This window comes from Corvus hawaiiensis, chromosome 2, assembly GCF_020740725.1.
Source record: "Corvus hawaiiensis isolate bCorHaw1 chromosome 2, bCorHaw1.pri.cur, whole genome shotgun sequence".
NCBI lineage: Eukaryota > Metazoa > Chordata > Aves > Passeriformes > Corvidae > Corvus > Corvus hawaiiensis.
The window spans coordinates 95556320-95584119 of record NC_063214.1 but is presented as its reverse complement, the minus strand read 5'-3'; the positions used below and the strand labels follow the sequence as shown (position 1 = coordinate 95584119).

General features: G+C 42.9%; 1 protein-coding gene across 5 annotated transcripts in view; it reads right to left on the bottom strand.

Annotated features, from left to right (window-relative positions):
- The window catches only part of LIMS1 (LIM zinc finger domain containing 1), a 68837-nt gene that overhangs the window by 24836 nt on the left and 16201 nt on the right, over positions 1-27800 (bottom strand). The window contains exon 1 of one of the 5 annotated variants that reach the window (XM_048326978.1): positions 8424-8673. The exons of 3 other annotated variants lie outside the window; for them this stretch is intronic. In XM_048326978.1, the coding sequence (XP_048182935.1) occupies positions 8424-8527 (104 nt within the window). In that variant the 5' untranslated portion in view covers positions 8528-8673. Of the gene's footprint in view, positions 1-8423; positions 8674-27800 lie in introns of those variants that run through there. One more of the 5 variants, XM_048326987.1, reaches the window with a different exon arrangement.

The following is a 27800-nucleotide window of genomic DNA, read 5'->3' as shown; positions in this document are numbered from 1 at the left end:
TTCAAGTCTGAAGAAATAAGATCAGGCCCTCCAAGCTCCAAAAAAAGTGACAGGACAAGAAGAAACAACCTCAAGTTGCATCAAGAGAGGTTTAGATTGGACATTAAGAAAAAAATTTTCATGCAAAGGGGTGTCAAGCATTGGAACAGGCTGCCCAGAGAAGTAGCAGAGTCACCATCCCTGAAACTATTTAAAAGACAAGTAGATGTGGCACTTGTACACATAGTTTAGTGGTGGACTTGGCTGTGCTGGGTTATTGGTTGGACTTGATAACCTTAAGAGGTTGTTACAACCTAAATGATTCTATGATTCTAAAACAATGCAGTGACATCTTTCTCTTTAGGGTAACAGTTTCCTAGCACCAGTATTCAGTTCATGTCATCTGTCACTGACATCTACCAAAAATCCTCCACTGAATCCTCAGTGTAATGGCAAATGCCAGCCTTTGATTCTGCCTGAGTCATCTGCCTGCACTATGTGGAACCAATGTTTTGACAAGCTAAACACCATGACCTGAGCGGTTCATCCAGGAGCTATAATTATTATTATGACTCAACATAAAACCCCAGCAATCAGGAGAGACTTCCAGTACATCCATGCAGCTCCTTGTAGGGCAGAGAGAACTGCAACACCAGGCTTCCCAGTTCACAGCAACATCCTTATAGTCACGTCTCCACTGGAGACACCATGCTGTGGACTGACCTTCAGCTTTAGTAACCTGCACATCACACACATCTTTTATTATTACTTTCTTAGTATTAATCTACACTTTCAGCAACATAATTTCTTCTCACCTTCATTAGTCTGAGCTTCTATATGATGAAGTGCAAAGTTTTTCATTGCCTGAATTAATTCATTTTGAGCAGATGTACAATGTGTTATAGCAAACATCTCCTCAGCTGTTCCTCTTCTCTCACACACATGCTAAATTGTAATTATTAGTTACTCCAGGTTTTGGTTTCACATTTTTCTCTTCCTACATTCACTACAGCACCACCAGGCTTTAAAACCTGCAGAGGATGGCAGACAGCTAAGCCATCTGCAGTCAATACTGCAGCATGAAATAATAGCCCTAATATTCAACAGGCAAGAGAACAACCAGGAGCAGTGTATGTTCTGAAGACTCAAGAATGAGTAATGTGTCAACAAATAACACTAATACAAAATAGCATTGCTTTCCTACGTCATTACAACGGTTTTAATATTTAGGGTTATGCAAACTGAAAGTCTTCAACTCGTACTTTATTAGCTATTCAATGCTAGTAGCAGACCTGCCAAGTAAACATGAACAAATTTCAGTAGGAGCTTGTGCAAAGCAAGATTTCCATGCATTTTTCTAGCAGAAGGTTTGGCAACTATTGCCAGGTTTTTTTTTAAGTAATTGTTTCTGTCCCAACACCTGACTAATCCTCAATGAGTAAAGCAGCAGTGGACAGCTACAGTATCTATTATAACACTTGTGAGGGAAGAAGATGTAGAAGTTACCCCTTGCAACAACATACTGCTGGGATCATCTGGAAGAGCAGCAGTTTTTTTGCTTGACAGAACAGAATCAAAGGAAAGAGGGAGGATGACAGGGGTTTGTCCTTTCAATCAGAGGCGTTCGAGCCCTGCCAAGACTCCTTCTGCTTTGCTACATACCATGGAGAAGTGGGTGTAATCTGAGGAGTAGCTTTAGAAAGCATTTTAGAAAGCATCTTAGTTTAAAACTAAGCAGTTACTTGTACACGTCAGACAAAATGCATGACCTGCAACTTGGTAGCTCATGGAGTTATGCTATTCTGAAGCTGCATTGCTACAATGTCCTTTAGAAAAGTACATATATTGGGACCAGCTTTGCAATGTATCAGAAATACAGGGTATGCTTCACTTCAGTTTCTGAAGTCAGTGAGAAGAAATGTACGAAACAAAAACTGAAAAGCCAAATATTGAGCAGGACAAATAGCTTTCAATGCAAACTTCCTGTATTGGAAAAAGGGGACCAGCCATGGCAGTTTTGAGTCATGACTCTGAGTGGGAGACCAATAGTTGCATAGAAACAGAGTTCAAAAGGTAGACTCACCTCGGGATCAAGAACTTTATGATCTATGAAGAGTGTGGCATGCATGGATTTAACATGCTAGAAAAGTCAAACATCATTTCACATTTGCTCTACCTTTGTCCACTCATTCCTTGCTGGAACAGCTTGAATGTTTTGAATCTTTCATTTTAAAAAGGACAGCTGAGAAATGATGCCAGGTATTGCTATGTGTCTGCCAGTATGTAGCTTCCTTTGAGGCTAATAGTAAAAAGTTTTTAATTCATTTTCTTCTAGCTCTATCACAGCCATTAGGGCAGCCAGAAACAGCAGAAAGGCTACAAGGAAATATGTCATAAAAGTCAGAACCCAAATTTCTCTTGTTGGACAAAAGGCTCCAAAAAGATCAGAAAGGTTCATCTATAAAGACACATCACAGGATGACTTACAATCTGCTGGCAAAATTGAGCAGTATCATCAAAAAGCACTGCTCACAGAGGATTATATATGAAGCCATCATTTCAGAATGCTACCAGGAACTACCTAAAATGAGAATTTCTACAAAGCTGGCAGATACAAAGATGAAAACTGAACAATGGCAGCCTAAAGCTGCTATGACAAATCAAGCAAGGAAAAAAATAACACACAACTATGTGTACTACAGCATCAGGTACTACACATGAAAACTCAGAGCATTGAGTGATTTGGCAAATGCCCTGAGATTGCTGGGTGAAGGCAAAACCAGAGGAGTTAATTGAAGGAAAAAACACTGAATGCCACAAACTCTGTAGGAAGTCCCTGAGCCACAGCTGGTGGCAAGCTGGGATTACTACCAAGGGCAATCCCATAAAAGGCCCACTCTTTCCTTCTACCTCCCTCCACAGGCATCAGCCTTTGGCCATCCTCAGAAGCAGCATACTTGGCAAGCTAGAGCTGTTCCCATGCCTGGAGAGCATCACGTAAAAGGCTCATGGTCCTCTCGAGGACACTGTGTCAGTCAGCTTCGGGTTTCCTGGAACAGCTCAGAGACCTCAGGAAAACAAAAAATACAAAGAAAGGGAATCCAAACTTACAACCTTCAAACTTTTCTTCCAGATGCCTGCAAGTTGGTAATTTTTATTAAGTGATAACATTGGCATAATTTAGTTTTTCTCTTCTGTGTGTAAATGCACTTCAGCGTGACAGACTGCATTCAAAGGACAGCTTAATTATAATGAAGAATAATAAGCAATCGCAGTACATTGTCTTTAGAGAACACCTCTGATTAGGTGTCATCAGGACACACGAAAACAACAGCAAAAGAAAAGAAATGCACAATTTACCTTTAGTCAGCTAATCCTGTAAATAAGAGCAGTGAAAATCTTAATTGCTATTAATCATCGAAGCTTACATGTTTACTAAAATCATAGATTTAAGAGGAAAAGTAGTTACTACTCAGGCTGATGTTACACAAGCAGCTATCTCCAGTCATTTGGAGTCACAGGAGGTGACAGTCCAGGTGAGCAAGTCAAACAAAATTGCTTAGTTGTTGTGCAATGTAGGAGACAAGGGGTGAGAGAGAAGGCAAGCAAAAAAGGGTGTGTTCCTCAGGAGTTATTTTAACCCCTAGAGCAATGAAAAGTACAGCACAAATGAACAGTAAAGCCTCTAGTCATTTGGATACCTCAAACTAAGGCTCAATGCAAATTCTAAGTATCCCAATATTAAAATCTAACCATGAAGCATATTTTTGCTGGCTGTAAGTTACTCTAATTAATGGTACCAATTCAGTGTTACATTTACATGGACAAATCCCTTCTTCAATTAGAACAGCTAGCAAACCAAAGTGTTTCTTAGTCCAAAGCTCCCAAGCACCTGATTCAAATGAGTATTTGTAGCACCCAGCTCTCCACTATTCTAGCAGAGTTATTAACCAGAGCAAACGAAGAAGCAAAATTGTTTTGTGTCTTAGCACTTCTTTGAAAGTTTTTCCTGCTTTAATAAATTAACTGCTTTTTTAACCAATGTATGGAACAATTACTGCTTCATCTGCTGACACTGGCACGGTGAGCAAGTTAAACAACTCTCACAGAAAGCAGCCATATAAATGTTAACATTGGTGATGCTATAAAGAAATATTACCAGGAGAAATCAAATTTAAGTAAGCTTCCAGGTGCAGACAGATCTTTTATTTTCTCCTTAACCTGCTCTCAGTACCCTAAAGCATCTGAAGGCTCAACAGGTGCCTGGTTTCCCAGACAGTCCCTGAACAGCATTTTCATTCCTTCTTCCTAGGAAGAGCAGATCTTCAGGGCTGATGTGCAGCTGGAAACAGCTGTACATCTTGTCTGGCAGCTACACATGTGCTTTTGATAGCAGATTAAGGAGATTTGTGACCTTTCACACCTCCCAAATGCTGCATTTCATAAAGAAAGGGAGACACTCAGCCCTACTGTGTTGCCAATTTTATTCATTTGTTTCTTTTTACACTCGCCTACAAGCCTTGCTGTGCAGAGCCTATCCCCCTAAGGCTCAGTGGGATGTAACCATGTGCTTATGCCTCCTGTTTCATCTGCAAGGAAGTCTTTGTGCATGAAATTCTGGGGCACATCCACATGCCTTCCAGCCTGGAGTCAATGTGCAGAGGCAGGCAGGAGCCTGAACAGATCCAGCAGAAGACTGCCTGCACCTACTCAAACACATGTACCCCTCAGCTTCAGCAGCAGAGAGCAAAGGGAATGCAGATACTCTAAAACTATTAATATGGAAAACATCTACAGTGCTTTCTGCACAGGAGAGCAGACCAGTGAATTACGTGTGACTGACAGCCACTGATGGAAGCTCATCAATGATTATTTATTGTAAATGCTGAAATTTACTGTTTGGTAAAAACTTGAGACTAACCTCTTCAAAAATTGTTTACATTTTTAATGGCATTTGAATGCATATGAACTTAGAAAAGAGAGTTACAGATAGTAGCTAACAGTTATTAAATTCACTTTTAAGTGTAATTGTCAAAAAAACCCCAAAGATAATTGCCTCTGCTTTTGCCAGTACCTTGTACTGAGCTCTGAAAATTAATACCACCAATTTTTTTAGAGGAATCATTCTATTTCTAAAAAACCCATGGGATGAGAAGGGGAAAGAGCAAAAATAGCTGGCATACTGCTACTGCTAAGTGACTCCTAATGATTAATCATAAATATATGTGTACAATTTCCTTTGCATCCCGTTTTCTGAGAAAAGCAAGAAAGAATAGCTCAGCATACAGTCAGAATTTTTTACATGCCATTTCTAAAGACAAAGCAAGACCAGACCTACAGGAGATGTCATTTTTTTCCCACTAAATCAATATAGCTGGAAAAGAACAGGTCTTTAGAACAGTCTGTTCTGAAAAGCAGATTTCTCAGGTTGCATTTAGTTCAATGACTGCCACATCTGTTGCACACAATGAAGTGCCTGGCATCCTCTTGCATTTTGAACTCTGCACCCAGGGAGCATGCTGTATAATTAAGGCTTATGAGCTGGTGAGTCTGCTCAAACAGGCAAAGAGTGGTCTGCATTCAGCACCCCTACTTCAGTGGAGGTCTAAACCAAACACATTTTTGTACTGTGCAAGTTCAAGAAAAGGATGAACTATCCAGACCACCTTTTACATGGCACAGACAGGCTGCAGCTCCCTAAGAAGTCAGTAAAAGCACCAGTTTTAATCTGCTCTAGCAGCAGATTAAAAGGCTGCCAGAAAACCTATGAGGTTTGTTAAGTGATGCGTGGAGTGAGACAGAAAGAGAAGCCAAATTTTCCATCCCCATCAATATGCTGTGGTGTCAGGACAAATTAAACATATGTGACACATTACATGACAAACATATGTTCTGGTGCACATTTAGGAGTTTCAGTACATTGTTTCACAGTGCCCTAATTATTAGTAATCTCACACGTTTTAAGTACAAATGACACTGACATTCCCAGGAAAGAGCAAAGGCAGAATTTTGGCACCAAGCCCTGCTGAGCGGCTTTGTAATGCCAACACTTGGCTATGTCTCAGCCACAATTTGCAGGTACACAGGTCCCTGTCCTACCAAGCACATCTGGCTCCTGCTGTGATGGCTGGACCCAGCAGCTGAAATAAAAGGTTTTTAATACAGAAGTTCTCAATGGGTGACCTGGGGACACTGGCATCTTGAGTACATTTTGGCCCAGGATTAAAAGAACACTGTTGGAACTGAGAAAGCAGGTTTCAGTGAACTGTTGCTAGAGGGCTGATATTATTTAACACATCTGGATTAATATGTATGTAAAACAAAATACAAAGGTACTAGAACAAAGAACTGGAGAGAGATACTATGAGAGGGCATTGCAAAGCCATGGGTGGCAAGATATAAAAGAAACCTCTTGTCTTTCTTGTGAACTCTAGATACTCTGAAAGTATTTGCTAAGGACAGGCATCTAAGTGGCACTGGGAGAACATATGGCAAAAACTAGAGCTTTCCATTTTTAGAAAACTAATGAGCTTTTCCTCTTTGTTCTCAATTGTTCTTTGCCCTCTTGATATGTCACAATTCTGTATTTATAATGCCATAGTCTTTTGTCATGGAGAATGCAGTAAAAAAAAAATGCCTGCCTTGCAACACACTGAAATATCACAATATGGGTTAGGAAGGAGCAAGGTTTAGTTTGAATAAGAACCAGCTTAAGTGATTAGCAAACATAAGATAACCTCTAGTTGAAGGTATGGGTTGTCTCCTGCTCTAAAAGCATCATCTGACCATGCTCTATTCACCTTCTTGTATTTCCAGCACTCTGCCGTAAGCTGATTCACAAGTACCCTGATTCAGTATTTCCTCCAATTTGGATTTTATTTCTCAAGACCAATCCCTGTTTCATGTATTTCTCATCTCTAACTGGAAGAGACTCAGGTGATCAAAACACCCAGACTTCTACTGGTGCAGTAAACACACCCCTTCCCCCTATCCAGCCCCCAAATGGTCTCATTCCCATCTTGGATATACATAGTAATAACAGCAACACAACCATACAGAGCTAGTGCTCATTTTTATGTATATGCTTCAAAAAGCGGCTTTCTCTACCCCAAATAGATCTCTCTTTCCTCATTGCTAGTTTTGTACAAAAGAAACTAAATTAAAAAATGTCAGTAATCTCTGTGCATCTTTTAATCTACTAAGTCTGGTTATTCTTCCAACTGCAGTCATACAAATATAACATATATACTGCAAATGCTACTAGAAATCCATCTCAGAAATCAATTCAGAATTAATACTACAAAGAGATACCAAGCACACATACCAGACCTGCAAGTTAATACATTCATGGAAGTGATATGCTATTTCTGACATCTTATGGCAAATAATCTCTGTAGGTTACAATCATACATTTTGCCACAATTAAGGTCCTTAGTTATAACAAAAGAGTGAATCCCCGAGATCTGAACGACCATTCTTCTGAAATCGCTAACACAGTTGACGAAAACACAGTAACAAAAACGTTTCAAATTACACAGCACTCCAACCTGATGCACAACCACTACCAAGGAAAAATAATCTAAAAATACAATGAGACAGGCATTAGCAGATAGGAAGTACTTCCTCTCCACTGAGGCTTTTGTTAGCAGATACATAAGGTTCCTATTCTGAGGAGCTTGAAGTGGGAACAGATTGCTTTCACACTGAGCACACTTAGAAAAACACCTTTGCATTTTTACTTTTTTTGGGGGGGGTCTCTGCACTTAATCAAGTTAGAAACAAATCTTTAATCTTCATGCTCTGAACAGAGGCTTTCTGCAAATTCATTGTTAATTTTTTTCAAAAGGTTCATTAACATCAGGAAGATAACCCCAGACATTAAATGGCTTTTTGATTTTTGGTCACTCTTGCTGAGTAAGGTCAGGCTTAGCGGCCCTGCTGCATTCTTCTGTCTAAAGCCCTTTCCGAATCAAAGAACCCCCCCACAAAAAAACACAGAGCCCAGCAGCCACCCCATCTCCACACCACCAGCCTGGCACAGGGACTGTGCCAAGACCCTCAAGAGGCAGCACAACCCACAGAATCTGGGTGACCCAGAACTTGCTTCAAAGCAGATGGAGCAAAGTTGTCAGGCTCCAAAATGTTTATTTACTTGCAAGTGCTGGCCATCCGAAGGGATCCAGAAGTAAATGCCAGCTAACATTTGCCCTTCCCAAAGTCAGGGAAGGCTGTCACAACGTCGCCAGAATGCACAAGGTCGCCGTATGGCTCCTGTATTCCTCCTCCAGGGGTTCTTCCATCGTGTTTTGGGGCTGCTTCTCAATGCATGTGTTCTGCAGTGACTTTCCAGAGCTGTGGTTGCATTTTGTTTGTTAAAACCACCGAAGCAAGCAGGCAGCAGAGAAGGGCTCGGTGCCCTGGCAGTACCATCCATTTGCACTCACCTCAGGTTCTCTTCCTGTGACCCGGGCAGGACACTGTCAGGACGATCGCGTCTCCTCCTGTACAGACCTGAATGTGACAACTCTTTCAGCTGCAAGGCCGTCATATTCCCCTACCTGGAGGAGGGCTGGTTTTTTTTTTAAAGGTGAGGGGGGTGTTTTGGCTTAGGGCTGGGTTTCTTTCCCCCGCCTCTCCCAGCTGTGGGTGCCGAGGAGCGCGCCTGCCAAGATGTCTGGAGAGCAGCGGCTGGGCGGTGTGTCGGCACACCTGCGCCCGCCGGAGCCACCAACCTCTGCAGGCAGGAGGGCAGGCAGGGCAGGCACCCGCCGAGCTGCTTCCTGTTTCTCATAGGTACACACCCTCCCAAAGGGCACCACATTTCCTTTATCACTTGATCACACCTATGGGATGTGTGCGACAAGCTCACCCCCTTCCCTCCAGCTTTCCTCAAACTCTCACCGCCCCGACAGGCACGACCCTGCCCTGTGCTGGGCAAAGGAGGCGGCTGTCCCAGCGCCTCCGCAAGAAGCTACACATCTCCAGGACTGCAATGAGCTGTTTACTCTTTCCTGTTATAATTTACGACAAAAGGAAAGTCATTAGAGCTACGAAACTTCAGTTACTCAAGCACGTTGGCAAGCTGTGATAGGGAGGTTAATGCAGCAAAGTGTGCCGCAAAGTAACTTCAGTAACTAGCATGAAAATACTCTTTTGGAAATGCAACAGCACTGTGCATTTTTCTTCTTCTACCTTGAAAATCAGAAGAAAACCACAATGTAATTTTCTTCCTACTCTCAGCTATCAAAACACAACCACTATACCAGTTTGTCACACTTTGTAGTGATGGAGTGTCCTGTCTAATTGTAAAACAGGAATGGAAGTGCTTGAAGTTTCCTGCAAGGCAGGAAGGTGGTTAGCAGGGAATTTTGCAAGCACTGCATCTCATCTCTCTTAGTAAATCTTTAGTACTAAATAAAACACTTCATTTCAGGAGGCTTCAAAAAAGCTTACCACTTCTTGAAAAATGTTTACAATTTCTTTGACATTATTCTTGACACATATAAACAAAAACTTCAGAGATTTTTACTTCTACGTGGTGAGTGGGGAAGGTGTGTTTTTTAAATGAACTTGCATTTAATAAAAGCCAAGAAACCTAACAATTAGCAAGGACTGTTTTGACTATAATAGGAAACAAGTTCTATGTGGTATGAATTACAGATTTCAGTATTAAAGTGTTTATTTTGTTGCAGAATATATGTAAGAGTATTTTTTAATTTCTCTAAAGGAAAAAAGTGTAACATAGGTGATACTGGGTATATCATACGACACCAATTTTGTTGAGGTTACCAGACTGAACACAAACACAGTAATTTTATATAATACTATCAATGTGCTTCAGCCTGGAATGTCATCAGCACATAATATTAAACATCACGCAATGGAAAAATAACAAAATTGTTTTGGAAAAGCAAACACATAACGTAACAATCACATAAATAGATAATAGTTGCAAAAATTCAAAGTGATTTATAAGATGTTAGAGGGTTGCGCACACTGAACTGAACTGAACAAAAGCTACACACAACTGAGCTCCTGTCCTCAGAAAATAAAAGCAAGAACAATCACAGTATTTGCCTAAACACGCTGCATTCCCATTTCAAATGAAGTATTTAAAATTGTTTCTCAGTACAGAGGAGGATAAGCTTAAACATAATTGAATGCCAATTCCCTGCAGTTAGTCAATCAGCGATCCAATGAAAAGTTAATGCTGTTACGAGTGGAGGTTCAGAACAGCTGATGACAGATGTTCATGGCACAGCAGCTTTTATACATTACCAATGGTTTATACTCTGCTTTAAATATCTGTGTATGAATGATTTATCTTTGTGCAAATGATCAATTTTAGATAATAATCTAAAAAGTGATGAGTAAATTTTTTTTTGTGAAAAAGCTCTTTGTAAACTATTGAAATTGAGCTTCTACCTACAAATTTGTTCATAGATTCTTATTCACTACAGTAGCCATCTGTCCAGCATATACTGAATACTTTTGTGTTAAACATGACACAAGACAAAAAAAAATAAAAGGACAACTCTTCACCCACTTTGCTGCACGTTGCGTTAGTGTGAAACACATCACTTCATTAAACTTCTATTTATCTGCATGAGCAGCTGCTGTGCTTGGGCAACAACTTTTACTCAAATGTCCTTGGAAACCAGAGCTGCACCAAACCAGTATTATGAAAATTTAAAATTAACACTACCAGACAAAGCATGCAAATTGAAGGAATACAGCAAGTCCAGACACAAAAACGAGTTGTTATACAGATCAAATCCACCTAAATATAAAGGAGGGCAAGATGGTTAGGTTTTTAAAGTAAGACCAGGGACTCAGCTCCATAGCTCCATCTCACAGGCCTCTTCAGCAAACTTCAACAGGGGTCTACACTGATATAGAAAACACTTTCTTGGAGGACTTCAGAACAAGATAAAAGTTTTCTACAAGAAGAAATGCAAACTGCACTCCTTTTCTGCCCTGTGGGATTGCCCATGAATCCTCACGAGGGATGCAGTTTCAAATATGAATTTACCCAAACAGTCAAATCTTAAGTTCTGAGTATCAAATACAAGTTATAAGGGTGTTTTTTGCACAGATGTTGCAGAACACAAACGTTATTTCTCCAATAACTCGCTTAAATGCTTCCACAAAGCAACTCGGATAGACCTGGCTCTGCAAGAGCTTCCCCAGCGAGTGCCTCCTGCTCCCCACACCCCTTTTTACCTTCCAGCCCCTATCTGCTGTTTATAATTCCTTTTCTGAGAGATTACATTCTTCTCACGTGGGATGGGGCCACTTGGACCTTTCACATTCCATCAGAATTTTTGAGGACCAGCCAAGTTACCACAACTTTTCTCATTACCAGTAATGCACAGCCTTCTTGTATGTCCTGTACTTTGAAGGCTTATTCTTCATTTTCCAGTGTGTGACTCTTCCCTCATGCAACTGACCTTCCTCCTGCCCCCAGAGAAAGCCAACACTGCTACTGCAATGTGATGGATAACCATGGTGGTCTTTCAGTAGAGGAAAATATTCCCCCATGTCTAAAAGGTGGAACCAGACAGAAAGTATGCAGTCTTTCATTCATCACAAGCAGTAAATAACTTTTAATTATGCTCATGGTTGAGTTTTCACTGCAGTTCTACAGAGCATTTATCTTGATATTCCAAGCCTCCAGTGCTCCCTCTTAAATTTCTGTGAAAGTACTACTGTTCTGCTGACTCTAGGTATTCAGCAGAATTTTCCAATTCAAAAATCTTTTAAGATAGATAAGTTATGTCTTGCTACTTTATACTACATTCAAAGGGATGTGAACAGCAATTCCCGATGCTGGAAAACATGTTATTGAATTTAGGAATAACAATAAATGCCAAGTGCTTCAAATTCAGGACATTCCTTCATGAGCCTGTATTTACAGGGAATATACACTAACTATAGAAACCAGAAAAGATGAAGTTTTAGGTCTCTCATTCCACACAGAAAAAACCTTTATTGGTGTGTGTCACCTTTTATTCACTCTAGTGGCATGTTCTTGTTTTTTTGGTTTTTTTCAAACTTTGAAAAAACTACCAATCTTCATTTAAATTTACTTGAAGATTTTCAAATTAATAGAAAAAAACTGTTTTCACATCAGCACAGTCAGTCAAAGCAATAATCAGAAGAGTGTTCTAAGAACACTATAGGAATGCCCATGGTGTGCTCACAGTTACAAGGTGGCTGCATGTTAAAAGGGGAGCACATTCCTCCATCCCCTCATCGCTCACCCAGCTTATCACTGGAATCAGTTTCCAGAGGAATGTGTACAAGAGTGACTGTTTTCTACTATTTCTCACAAGATTTGGACTCACTTTAAGGTGAAGGAAAAGGCTTATACATCAGCAAAGGACTCACAGAAAATAAAGGAAGGTAGCAATAACCTTCCTGCAGTTTTGCAAGAATCCCTAAGCACCCAAATGATGTGCCGATGCCAACAAAGCTTCACGCCTCTCTGGAGCTCCAGAATGAGTCCCCACAGATGGGTTTGGGTGTCAAGGAATAGTGTACCACACTGTGGGTCCCTGCTGGGGCAGGCAGTGATAAAATGAAATGCACAGAGAGAATACCAAGCACAAATACTAAGGACAGACACCTTGAAACAAATTTCAAAGCTTCACAGGAGCCTAAACTGTTGATTCAAGGAGTTAAATAATTAATTGCATTTCCTTCCTTGTCTAATGTCACTCCAACATCCTTTTGATGCTTCTTACTGTGTTCCACTCAGTGATCAATCAGTCCTGAAGCACGCAAACTTAATCTGCGGATTAGGCTAAGTACTGAGGCCCTTGATCTATGTCCACACTACAAAGCAGAGCTTTGGCTTTATGTCCATGCTCCAGTTGACCAAGTGGGTTTATTGCAATTTAACAGTAGTTACTAGTTTTTGTTAAACCTCATCTACTAATGCCTGTCCCTGCCACACAAGGTAAAGTAAAAATCTACATGATGGTTGCAACCAGGTCCAGTGCAAGGTGTCCTGGCCCATGGTGTGGGGGCGGTGGGGGGGTTGGAACTAGATGATCTTTAAGGTCCCTTCCAACCCAAACCATTCTATGGTTCTATGGTGTGCTCAGCACTCTTCAGAGCAGTGATGCACTCAACCCACTGAAATCCTCTGGGAATTGAGTGTCCAAAGGGAAGGCAGGGCTACTGTGGTGAACACGGGGGTCCTTTCTCATTCTGGCAGCACCAAAGGCATGTCCACATCCACGGCTGGTGCCCCACAAGGTTTCAGTGAAGCATGGCAGAGATCCCTGCTCTCATTCCAAATATACTATTCCAATAATAACAAAAAATTATAAAAGCAACCATGGGAAAATCTTCTGTCTGCCTGAACATGGAGCAAGGTATTTTGCTTTCCTTCTCCAAGCTCTCCGCACGTGCTGCTCCATGAATTCCTAAATTCAGCGGAAAAAAAAACCTGCAAAAAGCACACTTTTCTCCAGAAAGAAACAGAAAGAAGCAGAAACCTACTTCGGCTGAGCTTTACAATACTTCCCTCTACTGGTAAAACACTGCCTTGTTTCTCGTGCCAGTATTTCTTTCTACAGCCAGAGGGAGGTACGGATTAACCCACACATACTTTAGTAATTCAGACCGGGGCCAAGCTGAGAGCAGAGATGAATGACAGACCAGCGGGTGAAGATGCAGATTAGCATTATAGCCAGAAATTTATGCTGTTAATCAGCAGATGATCCATACATGAGTAGGTGTGCAAAGAAGAAAGTGTGACACAGCATGAATCAGTTTTGTCCTGCCATTTGTAAGTAAGTCTCTTAAAAAAAAAGAGTGACAAACAAGCTGGCAAACAGTTGATGCTTTAATATGGGTACAGTTACTCATATAGACCCTCTATATGATGGGGTAACATCTTAAAAAACAAAGGGAAAAAAATAAAACCCACACCAAAATGATGAGGAGAGGGAGAATTTAAAGCCAATAAAATCACAGTTTAGATTAATTTTCATAGCCTAGAGCATGTGGAAAAAAAACCACAAGCAATTCCCAACCTGCATTTCTAGATCCAGGACCTACCCTTCAGAATAATTTTTACTGTCTTGGAATTAAAAGCCTCTTCCCAACAGAGATTTTCAAAGCAGGTCAGAAATACACCTTTTATGTTTAAGCACCTTGGTTATGATGCATGAAGATCCTAAGATGAAAAGTCTTATCTTTAAAAAAGTTGTTTTCTACTTGCACTCTACAACTGTAGGTATGTCCAGAGGGTTTACTTTATTCTACTATGATGGGGAAAAACTGCCTCTAGAAATAAGAGTAAAAAGCCCCATAACACCTATAAACACACCGTACAGACACCTCACACAGCCTCTACTGCCCAAAAAGCCAAGACAGGGAAAATACATTACAGAGGAAAGGGGAGGAGGCAGTGAGGGCACAGAGGAAACACTTGAGACAGCACAGAAGGCCAGACATACTGAAAACTCGTTCTATACTCTGACCAGCATTTCCAAGAAAGGTAGAAACTGATGGGTCCCTAGAGATTATCACCTTTAAAAGCTCATCATACCTGTAGTATGATGATTTATTGTATATAAAAATGAACATATTCTCTAAAGCAAAATATAGAAAGTAGATCAGGTGTCTACAAAAAAGGAAGCTGAATACATGTAAAAACACTTAAAAATCACAGATGAGGTGCAATTTTTAGCAACTCAAACAAATCTTAATTTTTAAGTACATACATTTTGGTTTCAAAATTATTAAAACTTGTAATTCATATCCAAGCAGAAAAATCCATACTGAAAAAAAAAAAACACAGTGCAAAAGAAATGAAAGTAATTCAACCTGGACATTCAGGATGATGCAAAATGGAAAAGCCATCCCCCCCTCCCCTTAATGCTGTAAAAATTACTTTGGGATTCAGCATAAAACATAAAAATATGATCTCATATGGATTTTTCATAATATTTTAAAGCACATGAAAAACCTACTTAAGATTCTTAAATTAGAGCAAAAGCCTTAAACCGAAAATGCACAGCTGCCCTACCGTAAAAGCTTTGCTTCGCTGGAAAAGTTACTGACTTCTGCCCACGACCATACCAGAAGCGATACAATTTCAGTAATTTCTGTGAGACCAATCTATTCCTTCCACTGGAATTACAGTTTTGGGTTCAATTATTCTGTCACAGTGTCCTCTTCCTCAGCCAGCAGAAAACCCGTCAGCAATGGTGTATCTTCAAACTGACCACGAATCCTCTGTTCTGGGTGGGGACAAAATAGTGTCCCTAAAAACACTCCCGGGGAGCAAAGGATAGAAATCTGCTGGGAATACCAGAATACCTCCATTCATTTCCAGAACAACAAAGGACTCTGCTAAAAGCTCTGTTACCATGCCACTTGCTGTTAGCAGTAATAAAACCCAGGAAGTAAAACTATTATTTGTCCTCTTCCTAACTCTATCACCATTTCCAGCATAGCTCCCGCTCCCAAGAATTTCCCAGTGAATGACTGAAAGCCCATACAATTTGTAGCCACGCTGTTGGCTCAGAAAGCAGCACAATGTGCACTCCAGCAGATACCTCAGCCAGACCCTCAGCCCCAGTGACCAAGTGGACACTTACTGTCAGCCTGTAGCCTTGCTGGCAGCACGTTCACAATGAGCAGCCTCTCCCATATAAAGCTTTACATCAAATGCCCACTGCTTGCATGTTTTCCCTGTGGTTATTACTGGTAGTTGTGATAAAATAAAAAAAAAATAATTTAAGTAACTCAGTAAACCACTTCCTTCTTCGACCCTGTAAAAACTTGATGCTGTAAAGAAGAGAATAAATCTATCAAAATTCACGGTTCAGCTCCACAAATTGTGCCAATTCTTCATTTCAAAACCATCAAGGACAGAGAAGGAAGCAACCTTTCACCTCATAGGAAAGGCTATAGCTTTAGTTATACCATCGGTGCATGGTACAGAAGTACAAAATCTGGAGGACAGCAGGACAGCATTCCAGGTCCCTGTAGGGGAAGAGCAACCCCTGGAATCACTGATGAGCAGCATAGAGTCAAGCAGGGCCACTTCAACCCATCACAAGCATCTCTCTCAGTGCCATGCGGAGTGGGAAGAACCCATCTCCCCACCTTCCCACCTGCTGAGAAATGGGAATACCCTCTGATTTTCTTCTTTTCTGAGATGAAGGCAGACAGTGTCACACACTGTAAGACTACTGCCATCTCTGACAACCTCAGCAGAGGACAAGGACTAACTGGGGACAAAAAATAACCATCTCGTAGAGCAGGTTAGGATGGTCAACTTGCCCAGACAACCAAGAGTTGAGCTGCGTCTCTCTTGTATGGACAGACACTCACATTCAGTTTTCCTAATTCAATCTGAATCTCTGGCACACCTCAAAGGCCTCTGGCAATCGTTAAAGCAGGAATACCCTTAAAATCAGCAGTGTTTCTTCCACCACTTGCTACATAGATCTGTAACAAGCAGAGCCTGAAACCTTGCTCACCATCAGTGACAAAGAAATGAGGCCACAACCTGATCTCTGCAGGGGGACATGCAGGACGTGCTGCAGGCAGAACTTGTCCCAGTTCTGTTCGTACAGCAGTACAGCTTCAGGCTTCAGTCCCCTGGCTGCCAGTACGCCGTCCTGAATGGTCAGGCAGGGAAGTTTCCTTACCACCTGCTTTCACCATATACACAAAATAATGCTATGCCATAGCAACAGAGCCTCATTTTGCTTTTCCTTCATCATGTCTCTACATCCTGTTTCTTGCTCCTATTTCTGTCTTCAGGCCACTTAACATTATCACTAACCCGTTTCTGTGGACAAATTAACAATGTAAGTTATCTTTCCAAGCTGCTGTTTCCCATACTGCCACATAATGCTTCCTCATTTGAACTTCTTATCTCTTCCTGCAAAGACCCTTCAAGTACAAAAGCAGCAGTAAAGTTTCATTAAACTTATCACTAGACAGTTACTCTCCCAGGCGAAACAATGCACTACAGCTTTGTCTCTCCAAATAATGTGGCAAACCTTGAGGTAAGAGCATTTTGTTCTTGAGGATGAAGAAAATCCCAACAAACCAGTTGTACAGAATGAGAGGCCTTGGTTACTACTGCAATTCATGTTATTTAATGTATTGCTCATAAGCCAGCAGTTCCGCATCCATAGGAAGGCAAGGACAGTTTGTTGATTCATGATAACAGTAAAAGCTGCAATACTTCATGGTTAATGTGAATAAGCATCTGTTAAAAGGGAACTAGGGAAACAAGCATTAACTCTTCAATTAACGTTTCAAAGCATGTTTGAGCAGTTCATTAACCAGTTGGTCTGGCTAAACCATGTTTTTCAGTTTTGTTCACTCACAATAGTTGGCTCTCTTTTATCACCAACTTGTTTTTCAAAAGAGCTGTGCTAAAAGAAAACTTGAGAACAAAATTATGGCAAATGAGAGCAAAACAAGACTGGCCCCAGAGAGACTATGCTTATAGGCACTGACAGATCGTTGCGGTCTGTGGTAGCCCAGATCAGGCCTTATGGGAAGTGCAGGGCAGAGTGACACAAACAGCTCTAGACAAAGTCACACAGTTCAGCCAAGCCCATCAGCTGCTCCTGGCACCAGGGTTTACTGCGAAAGGGGTCAGCAGAAGTGGCTCTGCAGTGATCATGAAGCTCCTAAGGTAACAGAAACGGGGCTGGACCTGCACTAGGCACGGAATTAGACCAAAAAGTTGTCTACAAGCAAAAGTTAGCTACAGAATGGAACCACTGGTTCATACCCACATTTCCACAGATGCAGAGTATTTTTCTTTGCTCCTCTAGCAGACCAACATGAACTAGAACTGCAGAACACAGGTAGAGACAAATCCCCAGAGCTGCTCCAGGATGCTCAATACTGCAGCTTCTGGGCAAGGCAGTGTCCTCTCTGCTTCAGGCAACAAGGGCAACCCTCTGCAAAGAGACCTTTGAGGTTCCTGCATTGCCAAGAGCTGGTAGAGAAGCCAGACAGTCACACCCTGCAGCTGTCTGCCTCGTCATCCCCTGAAATCATCGTCTCTGGGGCAAAACAAGCAGAAGGAAATATATACTCATGCCTCAGCTGTTCCAGTTTGCCGAGGGTGTATACAAGAGATGGCTGAACTGACCTAGGAGCTCAGCACCAAGTTCCTTTTTTCTCCTTCTGACACTCTTCCTTCCCCCTTGCTATACACTCCTTCCTCCCTCACCTTCACCCCAGCTGCAAGGAGCTTTAGCCCACGTCTTCCTCTCTCAAGAGCCCTCTCCAAGCCACCAAACTAGAAGACTGGGTTTGGGGGGGTGGGTTAGTGAATGCAGCTGCTGTAGAGCAAAGGACCAGTGGGCACCATACACAGCACAAGGCAGGAAGATGCAGGAAGTATCCCTCCAGTTCAACAAAAGTGAGCTGTTCCCTCAGTGTGGTCATCCTCAATCAGATGTGGATACCCCATCCCTGGAAGCATTCATGGCGAGGTTGGATGGGGCTCTGAGTGAGCTGGTCTAGTGGAAGGTATCTCTGCCCATGGCAAGGGAGATGGAACTAGATGATCTTAAAGCTCCCTTGCAACCCAAAACACCCCCTGATCCTGCGCACTGGCACAAGGCACGTCCCCCGGCAGACACATCCCCTCGGCCGAGGCGTAACCCCACGGGCTGGGGAGCTCGGAGGGCCGCAGGCGGCGGTCGCGGGTGCACTGTAACGGAGGGGATGTTTGTGAAAACTGTATTTATATCTGTATTTGTATCCCTGCCCGACATCCGGGGACGCAGCCCCCGGCTGCAGCCGCCGCCCCCGCCCCACGGGCCGTGCCCGGACCCGCGCCGTGGGGAGGCCTGGCCCGGCCCGGCCCGGCCGCGCTTGCACCGGCAGGCGGAGCCCGAGAGCCGCGCTCGGGCCCGAGCAGCCGCCTCTCCACAAGTCCCCGTCCCGGGCTCCCCTGCCCGCAGCCCCCTCCCCGCCGACCCCCCACCCGCCCCACATCGCCAGGCTGAAAAGGCGAAGCCTGCTCAAAAAACGGGGAAAAAAGCCCCAAACGCCCCTGGGGTTCCCTTTGCAGTCCTTCCTGTCAGTGTCATTACAGCTGCCGTTCAAAGCAGACCCCAGGCCACCAAATGCTAACAGCAAATCAACGTAAATCAGAGCTGGACCTCCAAGCCAGACTGACTCAAGTTCAGGTAAAAAGTCACAACTGCAGCCGTTCAAATAAGAAATTTTTCACTACGACGGTGGTGAAACGCTGGAACAAGTTGCCCATAGAGTTGGTAGATGCCCCACCCCTAGAAACATTCAAGGTCAGACTGGAGGGGGCTCTGAGCAACCTGATGGAATTGAAGATGTCCCTGCTCATTGCAGGGACATTGGACTAGACGGCTTCTAAAGGTCCCTTCCACCCCAGATTCTACGATTCTATGAAATGGCACCAATAAAAATAACCTGCTCTCAACTGACGAGAGGACAGCCACCCATTTGTCTTTGCTTGGACTCACTGCAATATTTAAACTCAACTTTTTCAAAAGTGCTACTGCTACACCTGAGACAGGCCTGGAGCAATGCCCTAGGATGAACCACACTGCTCAGCTGAGGGCCCCTCGCTAGGAAGTGATGGGAAACACCAGCTCCACCACTAGGTCTGCTCTCCTTGCCAAGTGTCCTCTCCTGGGCCCAGTAGCAGGGGCAGAGCTGACTGGAGCAGGAGCAGACTGCAGGGACCCAAGTGCCAGCCACAAACAGATGGCACACCTGGCGCTGCAGAACTGGAGTTGCAGCAGCTGATCAGAGGACGTATTTGATGTTGGGAGCTTCCTCTCCTCTAAAATGCTTATGAGTAACAGGAGAAAGGCTTGACCTTTCCACAAGAGTACTGCTGTTAAGAAGTAAAAGTGGCATTTCTCTTGTTTAGCAGTTAAACAATGGAATTCGCTCCAAATCCAATAAACACTACTTGCTGGTTACTTTGCAAATTCTAAACACATTGATGTTCATCTACTTTAAGTCTGATGGTCCTGGTCCCTGCTGTAATTTCATCTGTAGAGTCCAAAACCACAGCTGACCAGATCCTAGCCCCAGGACCCCCATGGACAGATGAAGAGGACAACATCCCCACCATTCTGCCCAGCCTCCTCCCCTGCAGTGCCCATGACAGGGGAAGACAAACAGGATGGCTACATAATGCCCAGCACAACTGCATGGTTCCTTGCAGCTGCATCCTGATGTGCAGAGAGATGCACACGCACTCTGTTGCACAGACAGCACAGCCATGGGCACCTCTCATGCCAAACTGACACAGTCATCAAAGGTATGTCAGGGCATGAGTCCTATTTCAGGATCTCTGACTTCAACTACCTTCGTCGCTGTACCTGTGTCCTTTCTGACACAAGAGCACACTGGAGGAGAAAACGCTGCTTTGGAGAAAAAAGTGATTTTAATTCCTGGGTAGGGCTATCATACCCTTCTATTTCACTTACAGAGACTACAGATACACTTAGATACTATCAAAACAGATTTGCCATCCATGGATACAACCCTGTTGCTAGATTTCAGTAAAGAAGCACGCACCAGCCACTGGCTGCTGCGTGCTATCCAATCTTCTTCAAGTGCTTTGTTGCTTTAACAAGGCCTCTCTGTTATCCTCCTCTGGCAGGACAACAGCTCTCAGGCTTTTTCAGTAATGAATACACCATCTCTTCAAAATAATCTAGGTCAACCTTTCTTTATATTTAATGCACAGCGTTTCCAAAATAAGATCAATTTCTCTCTGCAGGCACATCATAAGACATGATAAGCCTTTTTAACAGTCCTCCAAATGGCCCAGCCCACAGACATTTGAATTCTTTTTTGTGAGCACAACTCTTTGCATTTCTCTTCATGAAATTTCAACTTCTTGATTGTGGAGCCTCTCTTCAGAGTGCCAAGATCATTTTTAATTCATCTCCTGTATCCCTAAAGGTTTCTTCAAGTCAAGGACATCCACAAACTTTGTAAGCCAACTTTCAGCTGCAGCATCCAGCTCACTAATCAAGTTATTAAATGCAAGTGGCAAAGGAGAGAATTCCTGCAAGGTGCAGTCAGACAGGTTCTGTTTAGGGGGGTCCTGTTGGTGGCTCTGTGTCAAAACATGAATTCCTGTCCAAATGCTTCTTTTCACACAGCTGCACACCTCCCTTCCGGCAATTTCACTTAGTCTGTTATTTCCAAACTGCAGCGTGCTTCTCTTGAAACCAAGCACTGAGTCCTAACTAATATGCCTTGCAAGGGGATGATGAAGGAACAGGAGAAGGTATCAGCAGCCCTTATGTGAATGGTCTGCAACAACAAGAGTGGCAAGAGTGGACAAGTGGATACACAAAAGAGAATTTGCAAGGCTTGAGCTCCAACAAAGTCAATCATCGTTACTCTAATTCTAAAGCCTCTTTCTCTTGTTTGCTTATGAAATTTTGTGCGATACACTATCAGCAGATACACCTCATTTATTTTCTCCTTTCTGTTTATAAGGCATGCTCATCTGCCAGACCTGGAAAATTGGCTGTTTTGAAACAACCTGTTCTTGGAAATCCATGTGGCTCTTTTAATGCTGGTTTATTCACTAAGTGCTTATACACTGGCTGTTAGTTACACTCATGACTTGCTAGGGTTCAAAGTTAGGCTGACTGAGCTTTAATTCTCCAGCAGCCTATTTTTGCCACCATTTTCAAATACAAATACTGTGGTCAATCTTCTGGATGTCTTCTGGGGCCTCTTACACGAGCTCTGAAAAAGCATTCCTAATAGGCCTAACAGCAGTCTCTGAATCATCCAGTACTACTGCTGGCACAATGTGCATAGTATTAAGCCAAAATATTAGAGAAATTGTATCACACTATGACATTAATGTTACGAAAAGCATTCTTCCTCACCATTACTAATGCATATTATTATCTTTAAGGATTAAACAGGAACAGTGACAGCCAAGGGAAAATAAACAACATGCAACCAGGAAGGTTATGCTTGTGGAATGGTAAAAAAGGACTAAAAAGACAAATCTCTTGTGAGAAATTCTTTACACATTTCAGCCTGGATCAAGCTTCATTCACCTCCAGGGTTTCATTAATGTTCTCCCTTTTCCCTGGGGTTATGTGAAAGAGGAAATGAGATAACACCCAACCCGACCTTGTTACAGCGCTCCAGCCCTTTGAACAGCACTCAGCAGTCACACTGACTAACACCATCGGTAGCTGCTTTCCTCCCAAACACACTGGCAGGAGCCCAGGGATCTCCCTCCCAGGCTTGCTGCCACCAACCCGGGGCCAGCTGGCCGCTAACGACCTTCCTTTTGCTACTCACTGTTTCACCCATCAGGAGTCAGGAATATATACATGACTCCTTTCCCCCTCTCTTCCCAGTGGTACCAAGTAACTTGTGCTTGGCAGTGTCTCACCAGGGCACTGCAAGGGCTTGCCCCGGTCCCCAGCCTTCACAAAATGCAGGCAGTGGCTTGGCTTGTAAAGGAAGCCCCTGCATCCACAGCACCAGCAGACATGAACTTCATCTTTGAATCTCAAAGCCAACTCAGGATTCTCTGGACGAAGGATCAGCCAAGGTAATGCCTGTCTGGACTTGCCCACCTGGCCAGGGCTGGACCACAGGGCAGAAGAGAGAGTTGGGGCATAAATGCCTGCCCCAACCTGAGTGAAAATGCACTGCAAAGACTGGATTTCATTCAAGAGTGGTTTGCTCAATGCTCAGACTAAGCTGCACAGAATTATGTTATCTGTGGCAAACCTCCATGCACATATGAACTTCTGGATTACTGACCAATTGTAGCACTAAAAAAACGTTCATAAAGAAGTTTTACATTTAAGAACACTATTAGAGGAATAAATTTAGGCATCAGCAGAGGGAAAAACAAGTTATTACATACCAGATCAGTGAAGATGAGCTCAGCGAAAAAACTTAATTGTTTGGCGGGGAAAATACAGTGAGTCACCTTTTAAAATTTCAAGTGTTCTCAGTACAATCTCTCACAAGACTCCAAAGTACTTCATAGACTCAGAAAGAGTCTGCAGGCTCTCCAACTCAAAAACCCCACCTATGAATAAGTGTTTTGATTATTGGACTTCCTTCACATTATTAGCTGGGTCCCAGTTTGAATAAATCTGTGTTCCAACATGAAACTGCCTTCAAGTTTTTTTATTACATACTGGTTGGCCTATTTGCATATTGCTCAAGAAGGAGATATTATTACTATATATGTGTGGCACTGACAACTTCTGTGCTTACCATTCGCCCTCCCACCTCACCAACTATGGTGCTCTCCTCTCCTGCCCGTCTCCCACCCTATTTTGGGAAACAGAGAAAAGGAACAGTGTAAAGACTTGTATAAGAATTCGTCTACTCCAAGCAGAAGGATTTTATAAGCAACTAGAAATGCATGCAACATTTCTTTCTGAAGGTCATAACAGCCTGAAGTACTTTTATTCACAGACAGCCCTTCCTAGTCCACATGTCTGTCTTGTATATTAAGTGCAGTAAATCTCAAGAACTACTCCACCCCTTCAGGTCAAGAGCAGTGGGGTCATGGATCTGCAGAAATCACCCTTTTGTATCATCCAGTCCCCCTTCTGTCACCCAGAGGGATTGCCAGTCCCTGCACACCCTCCCCTCCTTCCTCAGCTCTCTCCTCTTCCCTCACCAAGTGGGTTATCCAGGGACTTTCCGTATGGGTGCTTCTCCAGCAGCACAGCAGGAAGGTGCAGCATTGTGTGCAGCAGCACAGAGGCACAAGTGTGTGCTCCCTGTTGTAAGGAGCAAAAAGATACTGTTCAGAAGATAAAACCAAAACAACTTATCTGTAATCATTCACCATAAAAATTCTGTCTTTGACCTTACAAACATAAACTTTGGCATAACTACTACCAGGAACTGTGAAGAATGCTAATTTGTAAGAAGTCAGTGCACATACTGCACATATTTTAAAGCTCTTGCTATTAATTCTGCTTTATGTGACAGTAGCTATGCAATAACCTTCCAAGCTGACACCAGCATTTTATTCTTCCTTTTTCCCCTGAAAAATAGGGACACTTTACAGCAAAGCAGCAAAGTCTTATCTGCAGGATAAACTAAGGTACTACTCCATTCTGCTCGCTATAACAAAACCAATCATTAAGGGGAAACAAGAATACTTTTACTATAAATCACATTCGATCACCCTACTGCTTAGTACTGAATAATAAATTATAATTACTTAATTTAACATCAACACTACTTTTGCTTGCAATTCCACCTGTAGAATATTAGACATGCTGTAATCCCGGAATTGTATTTCTCTTGCAGCTTTACCTGATTTTGCTTATTTTAGGTAGGAAGAAGGGGGTGTCAAGGCAGTCTGTCATTCCCCAGATGACTATCTTCTTCACCTATCAGTCCTCCACTGGCAACTTCCCTCTGCTACATACAGATCTGACTCTATGGTGTTTAAGCATCTCATGGTCCTTACACTATTTGTCCCCAAGCACTCCTGAAAGAGAAGGCGGAGTGGAACTCAGTTGGCAGCTCTGGAGCTGGGACAGAGGCAACACCACTTATCAAAGATTTGGGAGCAGGAGATGGTGCAGCACAGGGGATCAAATCTTGCTCTGGACTTGCATCCTCGCCTCAGACCACATGGAGTCTAGAGATACACTCTAGCAGAAAAGCTGCTTCGTTAAAAATAAAGAGAAAAAAAATGGAGCTGTTTAACTTGAGCAGAAGGGAAGGATTTCAGGGCTCTCAAGCAAAGCCCTCATTAGCAGCACAGTCCCACCTCAGCTTTGGATTTGCAGCCTGTTTGCTGGCTGGGCTGAGGGTCTCTGGCATTTAAGAGCTGGATCTGAAAGCGTTGGCTGGGGACACAGGTAGACAGGGGCTGTCCATCTGTCTGTCTGTCTCACTCCTTTTTCTGAGTTTTTTACACTAGGCAGTTCGAAGAGGGGGAATCGCTTCCCTGGCACCAGCGGCCCATTTGGGTGCTCCTGTGGTGGCCATGAGCACGAATTCCTGTTTGTAACTCCACACGGCATGACATTGCGGGATTGTTCGTCTGTCATGGGGAGCAAGATCACGCTGCTGCAGCCCACCAGAGGCCATCCTCCAAAGCACCTTGGCAGGCTCCTGCATTTTCATTTTTGGAGAGGGCAGGGAAGCATTTCTCTAAGAGAAAAGGAGCGGCAGGACGGAAGGAATCCAGGCCTGGAGGCACAGTGGGGTGGAGCAGTGGGAACACCGCTCGAATCACCTCACCTCCACATTTGCTGCACCCTGCCAGCCTTGACAATTTTGGCGCCACACTTGCTACCCCTTGGCCTCAGTCACCCCAGTCACCCTCAATCACTGGCTGGCTGCGTCCATTCCCCTTTCCTTCCCTTAATCGTCCTCAGTAAATGGAGCATCAGAAACAGGCATTTCACTTTAGGAGAAGGAAACAGCTCTTTTGCCTGCACTGGGAAACCAGCCAGCCCCCATTCAAATCAAAGGGAAGGGGTCACGTGGATGCATTTCCATTAACTGCACTGGTGAGGCAGGCTGCAAGCAGGCTTCCCTTTCAGCCAGACCCCTGCATTTATGCCTTCTGTTGGGGAGGTGGTGGTGTATTGAGCCAAATTACCTGGGGGATTCATCTTCTTATACAGTGTCTGAAAGCTGGGAGGCGGCTGTATTTGCAGAGGGCTGAATTTAGCAGGACCATAATCTGGTGGCAAATAACTGAAAAAAAAGAAAACTGATTTTTCATCTGCTAGAGCTGTGGTCTCCAAATTATTTTGATTGTGTACTTCTACCAGTAAAAAATTTTAAGCTCATATCCCCAATACATGTACATTTATTTATTTTTAAATTATCTGCATACAGTTCCAGCATCACACAAGGAGACTGCAGGGGTTGAAGAGCTGGTTACAGCAACTGTCATCTGCTTACTGGCACTGGCCCACCACACAGGGTCTTATGCCAGTAGCATCATGAAATACTCCAGGGCAACTTTCAGGTAACATCAGTCTCAGGAAGGAAACAGAAAACAAAAAGAAACATAAGCAAAAGAAAAACAGCACAAGGATTCTTGGGAGCAAGAGTGTGTGGTATTTCTCAAGAATTTTTTTCCATTGAAAGTAATTTTTTAAAGCCTCTGTGGACACACACCCTTCACGAAAGAATGCCAGGAAGGAGCATTCACAGAGATTCTAAAGGCAACCTAAATACAGGTCACATATGTGTTATGCATATAAACAGTCATATTCAGATAAATAATTACTATCATGGTTTGCCCTTAACAAGCAGTTAAAAACAGAGGTCTGAAGTCAGTACTAACATGCAGTGGGTTTTTGGCACATCATTTGTGCTTCCTCTGACAAGAGACATTCCCATTTCAATTTTTATTTACTTTTAACTGCTATAAAAATAGCAAGTCATCAAGTAATGAAGCACATCAAACACTCAGCATATAAATAAGTAAAAAGATCAACATCAGGTGTGAGGTAAGGTACAGGTCATTTTTATTTGTGTGGAAAATAGGGCAAACTTAGAAGAACAAGAGCAGTAACAGAACTAGTATTGTATTTATATGCTTATTTTCCCCCTTAATTAATTCCCTTATGGTAAGTTACACGCTTATATCAATGATAGCAATAGATAAGGAAAGTGTAAGTCCTATACAGACATGTGCTTTAAGCTGGAACTTCCAGAGACACTCAAAACTTATGAACTCATTTGAAAATAGTGCTGCCATACAACTCAAAAAAGCCTGATGCACATCTTTCAGAATAACCCTCGCCACCGTGTGTCTGACAAGAAGTAAAAGTGAACTCTGTGTACTAGACATTTCAAAAGAGAGAAGTTACTTGCAAAATTGACTTTGCTGCTTTCTAAGCAATAGAGATCTGCAAGGATGCCAAGCTATTTTGAACACAGCCTGTAAGAGAATTCATTCAGGACAGCAAAAAAGTGCCAGCCTAAACCATCTTTATTTTACTACCATTTTTAGATCATGGTAATGCCAGTAACATACAATTATTAATTTTGATGCATGAAGAGAGTACTGAATTAAATTTTAAGAAGTTACTTTGCTTGTCTATCAGACCCCTTTTTTGGTAGCTCTGATCTGCTACTGAAAAACAAGGCATCAGTCCAATGTAAAGAATAAGCCTGAGGGGGAAAAAAAAGTTAATATTACTCAATATTACTCAAAAAAAATCCACTAGTTCTTTTGACACAAAGAAAAAGAGGAAGAAAAGCATTTTCATCTGAATGTACACATGGAAAAACAATTTGGGTTCCTTCAGATTCAGGGGGAAAAAATGCAGAGGAAGTTTTAATTTAAAAAACACCAGAACAGCCCAAGACAACCACACTCAGCAGCCAGGAGCTCACAGCCATAGGAGCCCAGCTCCTCACATCCCCACAGCATCTCCCGTGTGCCCTGCTCTCTGCCTCACCCTGGGTACCACCCCATCACTGCCATGCTGTGAAATGTGAGCAGGGACAATCGGGAGCAAAGCAGAGGCTGTCATTTTTAGTTCCCCCATGACTGTGAACATGAAACCCAGGAAGAGACAGTTGGCCAGATTGTGGCCAAAGAAACCCACTACTTAATGCTGTTGTCTGCGACAACTAGAGATTTAAAACACAGGAAGTTCCACCTCAACATGAGCAAGAACCTCTTTACATTGAGGGTGGCAGAGCACTGGAACAGGCTGCCCAAGGAGATTGTGGAATCTGCCTCTCAGGAGACATTCAAAACCCAGCTGGACACATTCCTGTGTCACCTGCTCTAGGTGACCCTGCCTTGGTAGGGGGGTTGG